Here is a 15,920-nt window from a genome sequence, read left to right as displayed (position 1 = left end):
AAAATAAATTCCCTCCCCCTTGCAATGACATTCATTTTCTGATGACCCATGACCTGTCACTCACATGAGATCACAGCAAAAAATAAAATCTTAAAAATTCGTTTTTTTTCTTGCATCTATGGTTTCATAAAGAACATTTAACATCCATGGAAATGTTTAATTGCACAAATGGTTCTTAAAGGGGACAAAAGTTCTGTAAAGTATTAAAATCTTCTTTACACTTAAGGCCAAATTGTTCTTTTTGAAAACTTTTCAACTAAAGTTTTTTTTAATTGGGGGGAACCTACATGTTCTTTCTATGTCATTGCATCATTACAAAATATGCTGCTTATTTATATAAATAGTCATGACCATAAATGCTTATGATCTTTTATTTTGTAGTGGATGTCCTCAGGAGAATGTCTCTGTGGAGACGGTGCAAAATCGAGCAGCCGAGCTTTGGGAAATCTCGCGATAGACCCAGAGGGTTCTGCTGAGGTCCACTCTGCAGGTTTGTCCCAGAGTTTCATAATGTTTTAAAAGTAATATAATAATTGTGTTTCTCCTCCATTATGTACAGTCACAGGCTGTAAAGGCTTAAAATCCTTATTTTCTGTCTCTCTCGCTCAGGTGTGTTCCACTTCTCCTGCTCTGCTTGTCTCTCTCTCCATCTCCACCCTCTCCCTCTTCACTGACTCCAGCCCCTGAGCTCTGTGCTGCTAAAGTGGAATGTGTCCAGTCTGCTGCCGGGCGCTTGTCTACCTTTCTGAACCCCCCTGCCAACCGACTTCTGCTGCTTTCACAAGGCGCTCTTCCATCTCTTGCTTTGTTCATTGCTCCAGAGTACCCTTGGGTCTGCAGCGGGCATCTCTTCGTGCCATTCATGAGCTCACCAGAGGCTGCAGTGCAAGAGTGTGCCAGAGAGATGTCCAGGTCCGGGGCATTGACTCAGCTCGGGTCCTTGCCTCGGGAGAAGGTTGTCGGACTTTGGAAGAGCTAGCTTTGAAGACTCTGGCTAACTTGTGCTCTCAAGGCTGCCTGAGGCCACTGGTCGGCTTCATATGGGAGTCATTCAGAAGTTCACAAGAGGAAGTGAAAAAGGATCCTCTGAAAGTCGGGTGTGTCCTTCAAAGGCCTGTGCCCTATGCTGAGAAGAGGCTGTAAACAGGGCTAAAGTAAAGGAAGCGGGGGTCTGGAAGTATTGAATCAGCTTTTTATCTGCCCCATCAAAACCAACTCCACCACAGCGTTTCGCCAATTTTCTTGCCTTGTGTGGACTTCGTCTTACGAATGATCTGCTCTTGACAGCTGCAGGAGCTCGGGCTTTTGGTGGCGCTGCTGATCAAAGCGGTTAGTTAGCTTGCTCACGGAGAAGAACCGACTGCAGAAAGCTTGATGCCAGCCTGTCCTCTGGTTCTCCATGCTCTGAACTGATGACCTCTTGTTTTGACTCGTTTGACTCTCAGCCCTTGAAGGGAACAAGAGGAGGATGTGAGCAAAGACCAGTCTTCGGGATCTTCCAGCTTCCTCAGCCTTAGGTCAGCTATTCATCTTACCAAAAGCAGACACATAAAAATCAAAGAAAATCATGTACATAATTATCTTCACACTTGGCAGATTAACAGCACTGATCAGTAATATGATATGCAGAGTTAAAATATACACTTTTTTTTTTTTTGCTTTTACATTTCAAATAAATTTTTCATTTCATCATTAAGTTGAGTTCATTTTACAATCTAATTTTAGTCAACAAACTTATAAATATTTTCATTTATTAGAAAATTAAAGCAATCATTCAAAAATAAGCATTTGACCATTTATCAGTACGTTTTAAACTGTCCTGGTTGTGAAAACCTTACTTAATTTGACATTCATTTTTTAGATTATAGATGTCTTCTTCTAAAAAAACATTGTTTAGTGCATCAATATCTTATTTAGTTATTGTTTTTTGCCACAGCATAAACAAAATGTTTTTAGTTGAAACAAATTCGTCCCTAGGTCCGTCATCATGACAGATTTTTTCAAGGCTCAGAAACCCTTCATTATTTGCCTTTTTTCTCAGTAATTTTCACTGACAAAGATGACCAAAGATCAGAGAGTCCATTTTTGAAAGAATGGACATTTCAATCATAAATTGGGAATTGTGATCCTTTTGTGGAACCACATTGATACATGTTCTATGGAAGAACTTTTCTTGTATGTTGCTAATTTTTTTGTCTGTGTGCCTCCTCCAGGTCTTAGGCTGGTTTCTGAGGGTCCTGATCTCATCTGAGGGTGAGCTGACTGAATCCCCATGTGGAAGTGAAGTCTTTGGTAGCAGCCCACAATCCTCCATCTCATCGTCACCTTGCTCTGAGATCTCACAAAGCTCGACCTTGCGTCCACCCCACTTTTCTCCCTCCAGCCGCTCCAAACCCATCCGGCTTCCTCTTCCTGCTCCTCATCCGCCATTCCAATATCTCCTCGAAACGTACCAGGGTCGCCTTCCTCTTCACAGCCCCCCTGTGCCTCCTCCCCCTCGATCTGAGCAACCACCTTCAGTGACGAAACCTTCCTCATTCTCCCCTCCAAATCTCCTCTCCTCCCAGAAAGAGGCTCCGTGCCTCTTCATCCCTCCTCTACATCCTCCTCTCGCTGTAGTGTGGTCACCCTGGACAGCCCCCCTGTGATGTCGAAAACACCCGTCTACCATCATCCTTATCACCCTGAGGCCTGGGCCCCAGAATCCCCCATTCTTCTGCTCTTGTCCACGCTTCTCCCACGCCTCAGACCCCAGCACAGCGCTCGTCACACGAAGTGTTTTCTCCGGCTGTTGTACTACCTCACCAGCACCATGACCCCAGTGGGGGCGATGCTTTCGGATGCTTGGGCGCCTCAGCTGCAACCCAAACTGCTTCCAGGCTTTGATCAGAATTGGAGCCGTGGCTCTGATCAAACAGAGACTGTGTGTGAGAGGACAGGGAGATCGGGGGATGCAAAGGAGGAACGGGACAGACAATCAGAGAAAGTCAGAGGCAAAATCACACAACTAGGTTTGAGGACTTTATTAATATACGCTATTGAAGCATATGAAGACTGCTGGTTATTCAAAGCTAAAATGTTTCTGTGTCCTCAGGTTTGACCCTGCTCAGTAATCTGAGGGTTCAGAGCGAGTCTGGATTCGGCACTGGAGTTCTTACACACATCATGCTGTCAGGCTCTGAAATCTGACAAGCTGTACTGTGTCCTCTCTCTGCCTCTGATTAACAGGTATGAATTCGTTAACTTTCAGGGTTTGTTTCTTATGCTTTTATAGCCTAATATATGTGGGTCAATGTCAAATCAAAGTGGTTCAAAATTCATAAGAAAATCTACTTTGTGTGTTTGTAATTTAAAAAAATCTTTGAGCAAACCGATTGAACTTAAAGATTTTCTTTCTTTCTTTTCTATCTGACAAAGAGATAGAGGTATTTTTTATTCTGTAACTAGCAGCTTTAATAAACGAAAGAAGTACCAGCCATTGAACACTGCGAACAACATAGTCAAAATATAATTGATGACTGAATATAAAACTATTGATTTAAAATTATTGATTGTGTATATCAAAACAACGTTTGTTGCCCAATTATGCAAATATGCATTCTTGGTATGTCGTTTGTCATGAGAGTGACTGGGTGCTAAAGTGTACCTAGTGTGATTTGCTAGTTTGGTTTATTAAATTGGTGGAGATTTCTTCAAGGAATCATAGTCATTCACAAAATTCAGCTGTTACTTTTAAAAAAGTTATAATAATGTGGGCTGATGGCTTCAGCAAAAGCCACGACCTTTGATTAACAACCTTGTAGCTCAGTGTATGTCTGTCTTTAGTCTAAGTTACTGTTAAAATCAATTCCCCAGTGGAGAAAAAGTTTTTGGGGACCTGCACCAACCTTAACTGAGCTTGACTTGTCATGAAAAGGTCACATGGAACCATTCTCCAAAAAACCTAGTGTGAATTTTAATATATATATATCTTCACCACACAAGAGGTGTATTCAAGTAATTGCATGTATGAATCATTTTTTAATGTCTTTTTAAAGAAATGATTGAAACCAAAAGCAAATGAAGTTGATTTGATCAGCTGTTTTGTTTTTTGCTCTGCAGCAACAGAGTTCTTTTGAAGAAGCTGCTTTTGGATAGTGGAGGGCTGGCAGCAGTTCTTGAACTGATTGGCTGTCACAGAGAAGATGATGATGATGATGAAGATGAAGATGACCAGTCTGACAAATGTTGGGCATTTCTTGCCGGCTGGTTGCATCCTCTTGAACAGCCATCCCCTTTGAGATTTAAATCCCTGTACATCTCTCTTCTGATTGGATGCCTCTCCAGTCTGCTGTCATGTTCCAAGGAGGACAGAAAGAATTGTAGCATAGATTGCCAGACCGGAACAGAGACAGCCAAATTACTGGATAACAAATCCCAAACACAACAAAGCCAGACATGTCCCTACTTGAAGGCAACTCATGACATAACTTTCCTCCTTGACGATGGAACCCTTCTATTAGCCAGTCACGAGGCTGTCACTGGGGAAGAGGGAGCCAAAGACGTTGGCTCTGAGTATTTTAGAGCCCTCTTGATGGGAGGATTTGGGGAGGCCCAAAAAGCTAAAGGCGATGCCATCCGGATCAAGGACGTGAACAGTGGGATGCTCTTACCTGTTCTGCACTACTTACACGGCTGTCGTTTGACTGACGGAAACAAAGACCAAATGTCAATACATGACACACATTGTCTTGTTTTGTCCTCTCTAGCCTCTCATGGGCTGCTTGGACCACAGGACGAGGTTGAATCATGCTTGGCAGAAGAGAAGGAATTTCAAAAAACCCCACTGGCTGAAGTGATGATCGGGGCTTGTAGGTTTTTAGTACCTGGTTTACAACGGTCAGCTGAGGACGTAAGTGTGGACCTTCTCTACTCGGTCATAAGGAGCCTGACCAAACATTGCTGTTCAAAAGATGGAATGGATGCTGGTTCGGTCTGCAAGGGTCCTGAAGGATCACCACACTTGACTAAAACTGAAGTGTCAAAGTGTTCCAAACAACATTCTAAATCCTCTCAAAGTTCCAAAGAGGTTCCGTCATCGTCTTCTGACACGGAGGCAGCTTGGCTGAGGTCTCTGCTGCCTCAAGTGTACTGGTTCTCACAGCGCTACTCTTACCTGCGACTGGGCCAGGCCTGTCTGACCATACTGCTGCGGCCTCAGGGGCTCCATCCTGCTCCCCTTCAGCCCTCCCTCTCCACTGACTGCTTCCTGCGTTTGGCGCAAGAGGCGGACTGCGCAGAAGGGCTGAGGAAGGACATCTTAAACCTCATCAAAACAGCCCTCAGCTAAAGGGCAAACAGTAGTGGATAGTGAAGTGAATGTAATGTATTGTTGGTGTAACCTAATTTAGCAGCTGACACACAAAAAGGGAATGGGACGAGATCTTCAGTAAACTTCAGTTAGGAAAAATATTTTGAAAATACTTTAAAGCATTCTAATTCCTACTATTTTCATGTGTCTACTACAAGACATGTTTATGGAGTAGACTTTTTTTTTTAACTTCATTTATTCATCGTATTTAGCAAAAAAGGGTTTAATGCTGATTCCATGGTAATCCCAGTGAACCTAGATGTTGTACATGATTTTGTACAGTATGTTATGTAGATAATATAATGTCACAAGAAAGAGATGTTTATGTTAGCTATATTTTTCTTTGTTTATATGCCACTTTATTCATTTATAGAAGTCTGGATTATCTAATGTATGTTGGAGTGCCATTTTTTTTTTCTTTTTGTATATATGAGAAATTGAATAATGGAAATGGCCAAATGTTGGTGGAAGGCAGAGGATGGTTCTCAATAAATGAGCTCTGCATTAATTATGTCTACAATTTGTGCCTAATTTAGATTGAGAAATATCTTCAAGGTGTTTTTCTTTTATTTATTTTTTATTTTTTGTCATCTCAGTTCAGTTCAGTCCTGGACTTTTTATTTGGCAAACGGCAATTTAGTCAATTCTGAGTAGAATTGAATAAATACTTAAAATCATCTCAACCATGTAGTGTTTGGGGCCTTTCTTAATCAGTCACACACACAAAATTCATGTGAAAACTTGTTTATTTCTGTTAAAAATGTTAGAAGCTTGTCCATCAGTATTGATTGGCATCTGACGGAGGGGATGGACAGTTGATACAGCAGGGGGCGTCCTGCTCAGTGATGAGGTCCCTCGTATCCAGTGGGCAGAGCGTTCGTATGAGAGTTGTGGAAGAGGGAGTGATTCCCATCACCCCATGGCCATGGCTGTGAAAGAAAGACCGTGCTATTTGAAATTGATTCATGTAATGTCCAATGTATTTCAACGTCCAATGTATTAAAACATCAACATTTCCTTCTGTGTCCACAGAGGACTAGGAGTGAAAAACCCAAGAATATAGTCACCTTGGTTCGAATGCGGAGGTGTGGGTATGGCACAAACTCTGGGTGATCATGGGAATGGGCCTGCATCTTCATGTAAGCGTTCGCCATGCAGACCCCCACACCGGGCAGGGCTAAGACGAAGGACAGGATCTTCCAGGTCCTTGCTGTGAATGATTCATATCATTAGTACATCTATTAGTAGAATCAATGATTACTGATTAAATGTTTTTAAAAGATCTGATTTGTGTCAGTATTTCTTTCTTACTCTGTGAATATGTAAATAACCTGAAAATCGTTTAATTTTTGAGACGCATGCATGAAGTCAAGTCACTAAACCTATTTTACCATATAAACCTGACGTAGTAAAGTAATATTTTATTATGGTTCATGAGAACTTGGCTATCCATACTGGATAAGATCTGCTTATTTTCCCCCGTTTCATCTAGCCCAGCCTAAGAAAAACATCTCAAACCTCCTCCTTCATGGCTTCCTTGTGATGCAGCAGCAAAAGCCCGGCGGACCACCACAGCAGTGGGAGACATCGCCATCTCTGAAGCACAGACGGTAAACAACACTTCAAATTATGAGCACTTTTATATTTAGACTCCAAGGTTATGAGTCGAATATTTATGGTCTTCACCAAAGCTGCCTTTATTTGATTACAAATAAGGAACAATTTTAATATTGTCAATATAACATTGTGTAATATAATACAAAATGTAACCTATTCCTGTGATGGCCAAACAAAATTTTCTGCATCATTACTCCAGTCTTCAGTGTCACATGATCCTTCAGAAATCATCTAATATGAAACAGTTATTGTCAATGTCGAACAACAACAGTTGTGCTGCTTAATATATTTGTAGAAACCTTGATAAAAAAAAAATGGAAATCATCTGTGTCTTGACTTGTCACTTTTGAGAAATGTGATGTATCCTTCACTGATTAAGAGTATTTGTTTGAAAATATTACAACTGAGAAGTAACAAAGATTCTTTTATGCAGGAGAAATGGTCCAAAAGTCAAATGTAACAACTTTCTACTTGTTCGCACACCCGTGAAATGTCAGCTGTGTAAGTCTCAGTGTTATTTGTCGACACAAACTTAAATAGTGCCTTCATCAAACTGTGAAACAACAGCAAGAGTCGAGGGGACAACTGAAGCATAGCATGCATCTGTCTGCACATTGACTGTGGGTTTGATCAGTAGTTAAAGTGAAGGTGATGCAAAGTTTGAGGTCAGATACTGAGCAATCCTGACGTATATCTCTATTATATCCATGTTAACTTTGTATGGCCTCCTTATGCAGTATAACATTGCTAAATGTTACATAATTGTTCTCTGATATACTTGTTTAAATAAAAAAAAGACGTATCTTTAAACGGTTTCACACATTAGCCAGGCTGTGGCCTGTTGCTTATCTCATCCCTTTAAAAAAAGTTCTGTCCATCGATGCTGATTGCTATTTGAAATCATAAACCCCCTTGAAACTATGCACATGTAGCAGTTATAGAAAAACTGTCATAAATTTACTGTGATTATTTTAATTTATTGAATAAAGCTCATGTCCTTTGCACAAGGACAAACAAGTTGTCCGTTGTGGGTCGTGTGTTGCATTACTGCTGTTAAAGAATGAAATACTCCTCCATTGCTCCTAATATTTTACACTTACAGTTCAAAACAGCTAAAACTATGCATCTGATGCAAAGGGCACTTACATACTCTGCTTCCAAAGAGGGTGGTCAGGTGTTTTTGTTCTTTGTTCCTCAGTTATCAGCCACTTTCTCTTTCTACACCTCTGTCTGTTTGTCCTTTGGTCTGTCCTGGCCTAAACCATAGACTCCTCCCCACTAAAATCTGTCTGTCTGCCAAGAAACATGAAGTTTATATTTGGTCAAGTGCATGGGCAGATCTGTAATGGAGAGACAGGGGGAGCCATGAGTTAGCTATACTTATAACAATCAGATATAAGAGATATTGCAAACTGGCTTGTGTGTTAAAAAAATTGTTAGCTCACAGATGTAGGATATATGAAATGTAGAAAAGACGAAGTCTGTTAGATAATGAAGTGCGTTCGGTCGAAAGTTGACAGCTGTAGGAGTTATAAGGTTATACACACGGCTTGGGTTTCTGTGTGTTTGTGTGTACGTGACTAAGTGACCGTGGGTAACCTTATTTCACCTTATGTCACCTCACGTTCACAGTTTTCTCTTGTTTTTCAATGTTCAGTTCACTTCTCTTTTGACAAACGCTTCAGTTCCGCAGCTCTGGCGCCAAATGCGAATTTACGAATTCGCGAATTCCTCTTCCACAATGACTGTTGAGATCATAAATATCAATTATTTTGTGTGATAGGATGTTGGCAAGAGGTCGTAAACAGATTCGTTGTTTCATATTAATATTCATAAGTAATATGATTGTTAATTTCGGAAAAATCGAATGTTTGGTTTAAACGGTCGTTTAAGAAACAACATTGAAAAAGCTTTCTAATTGATTATCAAGCGCGATTTTGTGAAAGATTTTGCATTTCGAATTTAAATGTACATATTGAATATAAAAACGCCATGACTGTAAATGTTCGATCTCATTTTATTTCAGATTATTTATTTATTTACAGCACATTGTATATAATTAGCGGTTTCCCTTTGTTCTGTTGCTTATTGATTAGAAAATAAGTTCTAATAATTTTATGAAGCGTCATTAAGTCGAACTAAGAGATGGTTTATATAGTATATAGACTTAAATGTCACAAGGTGTCGCTGTGAGTGTTGCATTGCTGGCAGCTGCTACAACGATGAGAAATATTTAAAATTTTCTTGGCCTAATTGTTTAAAGGGTTACCGTAAGCTATAGTATTTGTTACCAAATTAAATCTTCATTAATCTTTATCTAGTTGTATGTAGTATTACATATTATCATGCACAATTTTTATATAAACCATAGATTAGTGCACTAAGAGTTTATCCTTGGACTGTATTATAAGACATTTTGTTGTTTATAATTGTCTTTATATGAGTCATGTGGCTGATATTTGCTACAATTTCCCTACCGAAAAAAATAGCTTAAAGATTTGTTTGTGGTACCAGTTTGAAATCCTTTTGCCATCTTAATAATATTAAGTTATTCCTTCATGAGCATACCTTAACAAAAATCATAATCAGAGAGGCCATAGTTTAAATTTAAGATTACTCCCACTTGAATAAACTTACCCTAACTTTTTCTAAAGTGAAGTAAAATGTAAAAGTATGTTTTGTCGGAAAGTGCGCATTGACGGTGTCTTAATTATTTCAGGGCTGTTCCATGAAACATCAAATTATGTTCTGTGTATATTTTCGATGAGTTTGCGTGCATTTTCCGACCATAAACCAAGAATAACCTCTGAAAATTTCCTATTGTTGACTCTTCAACTTAAAGACATGTTATTAGAACAAGAGCAGTAACCTTTAGAAATGTTCCATGGCATACAAATGTTTTTCTTTTGGATAGAGGCACTGACTAAAAGATAAATTGACCAGCTAAATGACTAATTAGCAATCAATATACTGTATGGCTGCTTTGTGATGAATACTGTGAATGAACTTTTTTAGAATGGGAATAATTTAATAAATGTGACCCTGGACCACAAACTCGGTATTAAGTGTCAATTTTCTGAAATTGAGATTTATACATCACATGAGAAAAAAAAAAAAGAATATCTGGAATCTGAGGGTGCAAAAAAATAAAATAAAAATTGAGAAAATTAAAGTTGTCCAAATAAAGTCCTTAGCAATGCATATTACAAGTGCATTTTTTTTCATAAAAGTTTTGATACATTTATGGTAGGAAATGGTGTATCGCGTATAGTGATGTAGCGATAACAACAAAGAGGAAGAAATTGTTGGTATCACTTTTTTTTTTTAAAGGCTGAAAAAAAAAAACAGCCATTCAGAGTCTATTGGTGTGGACACTAACATCATAGTTATTGTTCTTAGTGTGAATGGGCCTTAAGTCCATACCATCATCACACAATATTATTTTGCTTATTCTTAGCATGATTCGCAGTTCTGTTGTCTGCAAACTGAAATGTTTGAACTGAAATGTTGAAATGGATTATGACTGCCTGTCAATATTTTTTCAGCTGTAAAAAAAAAAATATTCTGAAAGCAATTTCAGTGATCTCGTGCCGATATCAGTATATTTGTGGTATGGAATCTAATATTCTTTTAGATATAGTTTTGCAATATTTTTTATCTTTATAGTTATTATCTTTGGCATAAACATGCCTTAAGAGTGGGAGATGCTCCAGTATGTTTTTTTGTGCATGTGCACAATTAAGTGTGAAAAACATATGCATATTTTTTTCACACTCATTGCAACCGTTGTGCAGCCTTAATGTGTGAACCTCATTCTACAGAGTCGTCTGTACATCGCTGTCTGCACAACTTCCATTTCCATGTTTGCAATGCAAACAGCCATTAGTGCCAGGCATGAAGTCATCCTACAGCCCAGGCTGGGAGAGACTAGCCGGGCATCAGGGATGTTCGTCTGGTTCAGTGTTTTTTGAGTCGCCGTCTTGCTTCATTTACACAGGCACAATCACCAACGCCGATAGACAAGTCAGAAGCACCAGCACCAGCTCTGGATTCTAGCCTGATGATCTGCGAGTGATTTTGTCTATGGAGAGGCATTTTGTAAGCTCATGTGGAGAATGACTTTTCTTTTTCTCGTGTTCTGGGGGGTTAATCTAGCATACACCTGTTTCTGTAAACTTGGCACGCTATTTAGTCTCAGCAGACATGTAGACTCAACACAGTTGAATATGTGTATAAACAGAGTAGTAAAGATTTCTTTGGTTTTGACTGGGTCCACAGTAAAAACACAGAAATCTTTAACCATGAATCTGGTCAGAAACATGACACTATATCATCACTCCATGGAGGCCCGTGGCCAGTGTCTTCAAAGGGATGAATCAATGTAACTAATATCGCCACTGGAAGGTATTTACGATTTCATCCTCTTTCTGATATTTTCACAGCCACTGTGTTTTTCACCTACTGGTCAAGCATGTGCCTTCATTGCAGTCTGTTTGGCTGCACATGCTGTGATAAAGGAACTCAGCATTGCTGTGTGGTCAGAGGTTTTAAGGTGGGATGGAGGTTTCCTGTGTGGAATGGGCACTGTAGTAGGTCTGTCTGGCAGGCAGATTGGCAGAGGAAAAGAAACGGGGATCAAAATAGAGAAGGTCAAAAAAAGGCAAGACATCGCAGAGATGGTTAATTGTGCTGGGATGCAGAAGACAAGGCTATAAAGTGATTTGTTCTAACCATTTCATGTCATGCTAGGAAGTAGTTCTATTTAGAAAGGATGCATTCAATTATTCAGTGACAGTAAAGACATTCATAATGTAGCAAAATGTTCCACAAAAATATTTAGCAGCACAAGCGTTTTCAACATTGATAGTAATAAGAAATGCTTCTTTAGCACCAGAACAGCTTTTTAGAATGATTTCCTGTGACACTTTGCCATCACAGGAATACATTACATTTTCAAATATATTACAATGGAAAATAGTTTGAAATTGTGTTAATATTTAAAAAGTTACTGTTTTTACAGAATGTTTTGTAGCTCAAACAGTAGAGCATGGCGCTAACAAAAAAGAAACCATAAAAAATGTAAATGTATATTTTTGTTTAAATAAATGCAACCTTGACTTAAAAAATAAAACTACAGAATTTTGAAAGACGGTACATCTATAACAGATTCTGAAACACTGTGTATTTAAAAATAAATAAATAAGTATTGGTGTAACCTTTCTCTAACTTAAAAAAACACAGTATTAGCTTTCTGTCTGTCTTTGACCTCCATGTTCCCCTTTCTTACTGTCTCATTTCTCTGTGTATCTTGGACCAGGACAGGACTGTGCTTGTCTGTTTTTAGTAAAGACGTCGTCCTGTAGACAACTTGAGCAAATCTTTGACATGGAGGAATATAACACTAATATTGTCTCTGTCTGACTGTGTCAGCGGGATACCGGAAAGCAGGAATTTTACTGATGGACAAATCCTAAATTTTCTGTCTCTCCGTCTGTTTGTCTGCCTGTCCATTCATCTATCTATCTATCTGTCTGTCTGTCTCTCCATCGATTCAATTTACTTTTTAGTTTTGACAGTAAGACTGTGTAAAATGGTATCTGAAAAATACTTATGCACTTACAGTATTAAGCTTGGCTGGCCCCTTAACTTCAGATATTCACGATGACTAACATTAACCATATATTTTGACAAACAAGTCAAAATTGCTTTGTAAAGTAAAAAATGAGCATGTTTCGGCGGTTCAGTGTGTGTTCCCACCGTTTATGCTACACACTGTGGAGCGAAACGCTAACACAGCACAGGTGCAGGCAGAGTGACATGCAGCGGCGTGCTACAGAAATACTAGGTGTGTGTAGAGTTACTCTGCAAGAGTTTATTATGCAGCATGAGCACAGACGACTGTTTCAGTGCAATAAAAGTAATAAACACTCGTAAGCTTTGTCATTTACACCAAAACACACACATTCTTACACATATGTGCAAAAGCGTTCACAAAGAGTGAATTTCCCTGTGATTATTTATCTTCACCTCTTCTGTGGTGATGGCACACAGTCAAACTCCTGCGGGCCTCAAACTGCGTGTGAGGTATATTTAGAAACGGTAAATTTGCTTCTTAATGGGTCTGACACCAGCTATCAGGTATTATGCTGTGGTCCTTTCTGCTCCAAGCTTCTGGGTGGCTTGTGGTTAGTGTCTGGGTGTCCGTTTAAGTGGACTACATAGCCCAAAGATCAGGCCTGTCTCTCTCTACACCTGTGTCAGGATTGTGTGCACATAATCTCAGTGACACCATTCGAATATTTCTTTGTTTGTAACTTTAACAACGTAACAGTGGACTTATCCTGATTATCTGGCGTTTGAAGTTGTGCACTGTCGGCCATGAAATCTTTTGAATAAATTAACCAGGTAGCTAAACCTAGTGTGATGTGGAATGAAGCAATACTTTAGAGATAGTGCACCTAAAACTTGAAAATTCATCTTTTGCATACCTTCATGCCATTCCAAACCTGAATGTCTTTATTTGTTCTGTCGAAATATATTTTTGGAAAATGTTGTACCTAAACAATTTCAGTTCCCATTGACTTTATCAACATTCCGCTTGCATCTTTTTTTTGTGTGTTAATGTGTTTTTGAGCAAATGATGGGGAAAATGCAAGTTAGTTAGGAAATTAAACTTTTTATATATTTAAAATATATATTTTTTTGTTTTAATGTGTTATTGAGTAAACCAAATTTCAGTTTTTCATTTTTAAAATTGTTGGTTTTCAGTTACTTATCTTATTAAAGCAGTATCGTTCAGAATCGACTGAATTGGAATTGTATTCATAATATAAAAAAAATTATGTTGTTTAATCGGTCACCTTAGATTGTGTGGATTTATTTATTAATTTATTTATTTTTGCTAAATTCATTGCACGCTGGCGTTGCATTGCATTGTTGACTTCAAATTTGGCGAAAAGAAGGTGTTTTATGAGGTGGCACAAATGAAGTTTCCTAGGTTTTTGGAACAGACTTTGTGTTGGGACTGCTGTCTACATCTATTAAAAACAGAAAAAACAACATAAATAAACAATATTTAATGTCAGTTATTAAAGACAAGATTGTTACTGTAGAAAATTAACTCTGCTAAAGCCTTTTCCAGAGGGAAAAGCCAAGTTAATATTGTCCAAACAAGCATATTGAGTGTTTAATGAGCTTATTCATCATTCATCGTACTCCTCATATAATATGAAGTCAACATAGACACTCATCAGACAGGACACTCTTATAAACAAGATTGGAGGATGGATGGATGGTAAAAAGTAATTAGTCTAGTTTTACACCTGTTTATGTGTGCATTCTGTCTGACGAGTGTCTGTGTTTGCATTGCTAAAGATGATAAAACAAATAGATTGTCCAAGAAAAAGGGTGAGTGAAAAGCATGAAGCTGACTACTGTGGTTAACAGTGCATGTTCTGTGTTCGGTGCAAGGTGGTTCTTCATGCCTTTTGAAAACAAAAATGCGGAAAAGAACGAATGCTGACAGAAAACGTCGAAATAAGCTCAAAAGTCGAAATAAACGGCTGATGACGTCGTAGCGGAGGCTTTAAATTGCTGTTCAAATATGACTTCACTGGACTGTGTTTCTGCCAGCGACTGTCGTCTTGTTGAAAACAAGCTTTTATAAACGTTTAATGTGGAACTTTGCTTCTCCACATCCTACGCTGGTTTGTATTATTCCTCTTTTATATGTACAAATCCTCACTAGCAGGACATTTACACGGTTTGTAAATAAAACAGAGTCACAAGCTACAGAAAACTACTAGACAGACCTGTCTGGAGCTCAGGTAATAACCTTCAACTTATACACAACACAGTGGACCTGTCCTTCCTCCATTTGGCTCTTTTCATCACAAGACTGTCTGCTCTGTGTGTCACAAGCCTCAAGACTGCCTAATTGAATCTAACTCATTAGACAAATGCCTGCTTAGGAAACACAAGAGCGTGAAACACTATGGAAGTCATCTAAACATAAAATACTTTCCTTTTTCTTAACAAATGGATGTTAATCTTGTCTTTATTAATTAAGTGTGTGCTTTTATTTCCTTTAATGCATTTTCTGTGATTCTTAATATTACATTCATGCTCATATAATGTCATATAATGATGAAAATGGGATCTTTTTGAAAATCTTTAAGAGGTAGCTTGGGTATTTTGAGGGCTTAAAGGGGAAGCAAATGAACATCTGAGGACAAAGTTAATGAAAACAAAAAGAACACCCATAACCTATAAATCTATCTTTCTGAATCATTGCAAACAGAAGCTACTGCAGAGTCTCACATGGTGTTTTAACTACTATAAATCATAGCACTGGATTCTCAGTGTGAGGTGTGTAAGCACTCACAGAATCTGATCTTTGTGTCAATGCTTAGCCCTTAAACTGACACCAAAATAAACTTTTACTATGTTCACATTTTATTGTTATATGATCTAGATGACTACTAATTATCCTACCAATAAATACATGAACATATGACATTGTTTTAGCTGAATTTATTTAATAATATTAACTGTATATTATCTCACTAAGGAAATAAAAATGTCACTACACTTTTATAAATGAAGGTTCTTTATTGGCATCTAGTGTAAATAAAGTGTATAACATACAAAACAATCACCCTATAAACAATATTACCATAATACTGAAGTTCTTTGAGGAATTTTTTACTTTGATATAGGAGAGATGGCTTTGAGTTACCGGGACGCAATGAAAAAAATACACTCTTAAAAATAAAGTTTCTGAAGGAGTGTGTTTGCAGTGATTAAATAGAAATCATTTTTGGATCCCAAAAGAACCTTTCAGTTTGAAGCTAATTTGAAAAATCTAAATAAACTTTTTCAACTAGAAGGAGTCTTTTCTGCATTTGCAAGGTTTTATTGCAGTAATCGTTTGTGTTTGCTTTTGCATCTAATG

The 15,920-nt window shown here is 38.3% G+C and overlaps 1 protein-coding gene and 1 pseudogene across 2 annotated transcripts; one reads left to right on the top strand and one right to left on the bottom strand.

The window, feature by feature from the left end:
• The first annotated feature begins 381 nt into the window (after positions 1-381).
• On the top strand, positions 382-5,858 carry LOC113070398 (armadillo repeat-containing protein 5-like; annotated as a pseudogene).
• A 220-nt stretch (positions 5,859-6,078) lies between these two features.
• Positions 6,079-8,263, bottom strand: LOC113070395 (cytochrome c oxidase subunit 6A, mitochondrial-like). 2 transcript variants are annotated; one of them, XM_026243681.1, is made up of 4 exons: positions 8,114-8,263; positions 6,869-6,946; positions 6,418-6,560; positions 6,079-6,279 (listed from the first exon to the last, which is right to left on the bottom strand). In XM_026243681.1, exons 2-4 carry the CDS (start codon positions 6,942-6,944, stop codon positions 6,190-6,192), a joined length of 309 nt encoding a protein of 102 aa, XP_026099466.1. In that variant the 5' UTR covers positions 6,945-6,946; positions 8,114-8,263; the 3' UTR covers positions 6,079-6,189. The 2 variants fall into 2 exon arrangements, with proteins under 2 accessions (XP_026099466.1, XP_026099467.1); XM_026243682.1 differs by having other exon boundaries at positions 8,118-8,250.
• Positions 8,264-15,920: the final 7,657 nt, after the last annotated feature.

Source organism: Carassius auratus, unplaced genomic scaffold (genome assembly GCF_003368295.1).
Source record: "Carassius auratus strain Wakin unplaced genomic scaffold, ASM336829v1 scaf_tig00003838, whole genome shotgun sequence".
Classification (NCBI taxonomy): Eukaryota; Metazoa; Chordata; class Actinopteri; order Cypriniformes; family Cyprinidae; genus Carassius; species Carassius auratus.
Note: the sequence above shows the minus strand (reverse complement) of the source record. Positions and strands in the feature narration are given on the sequence as shown.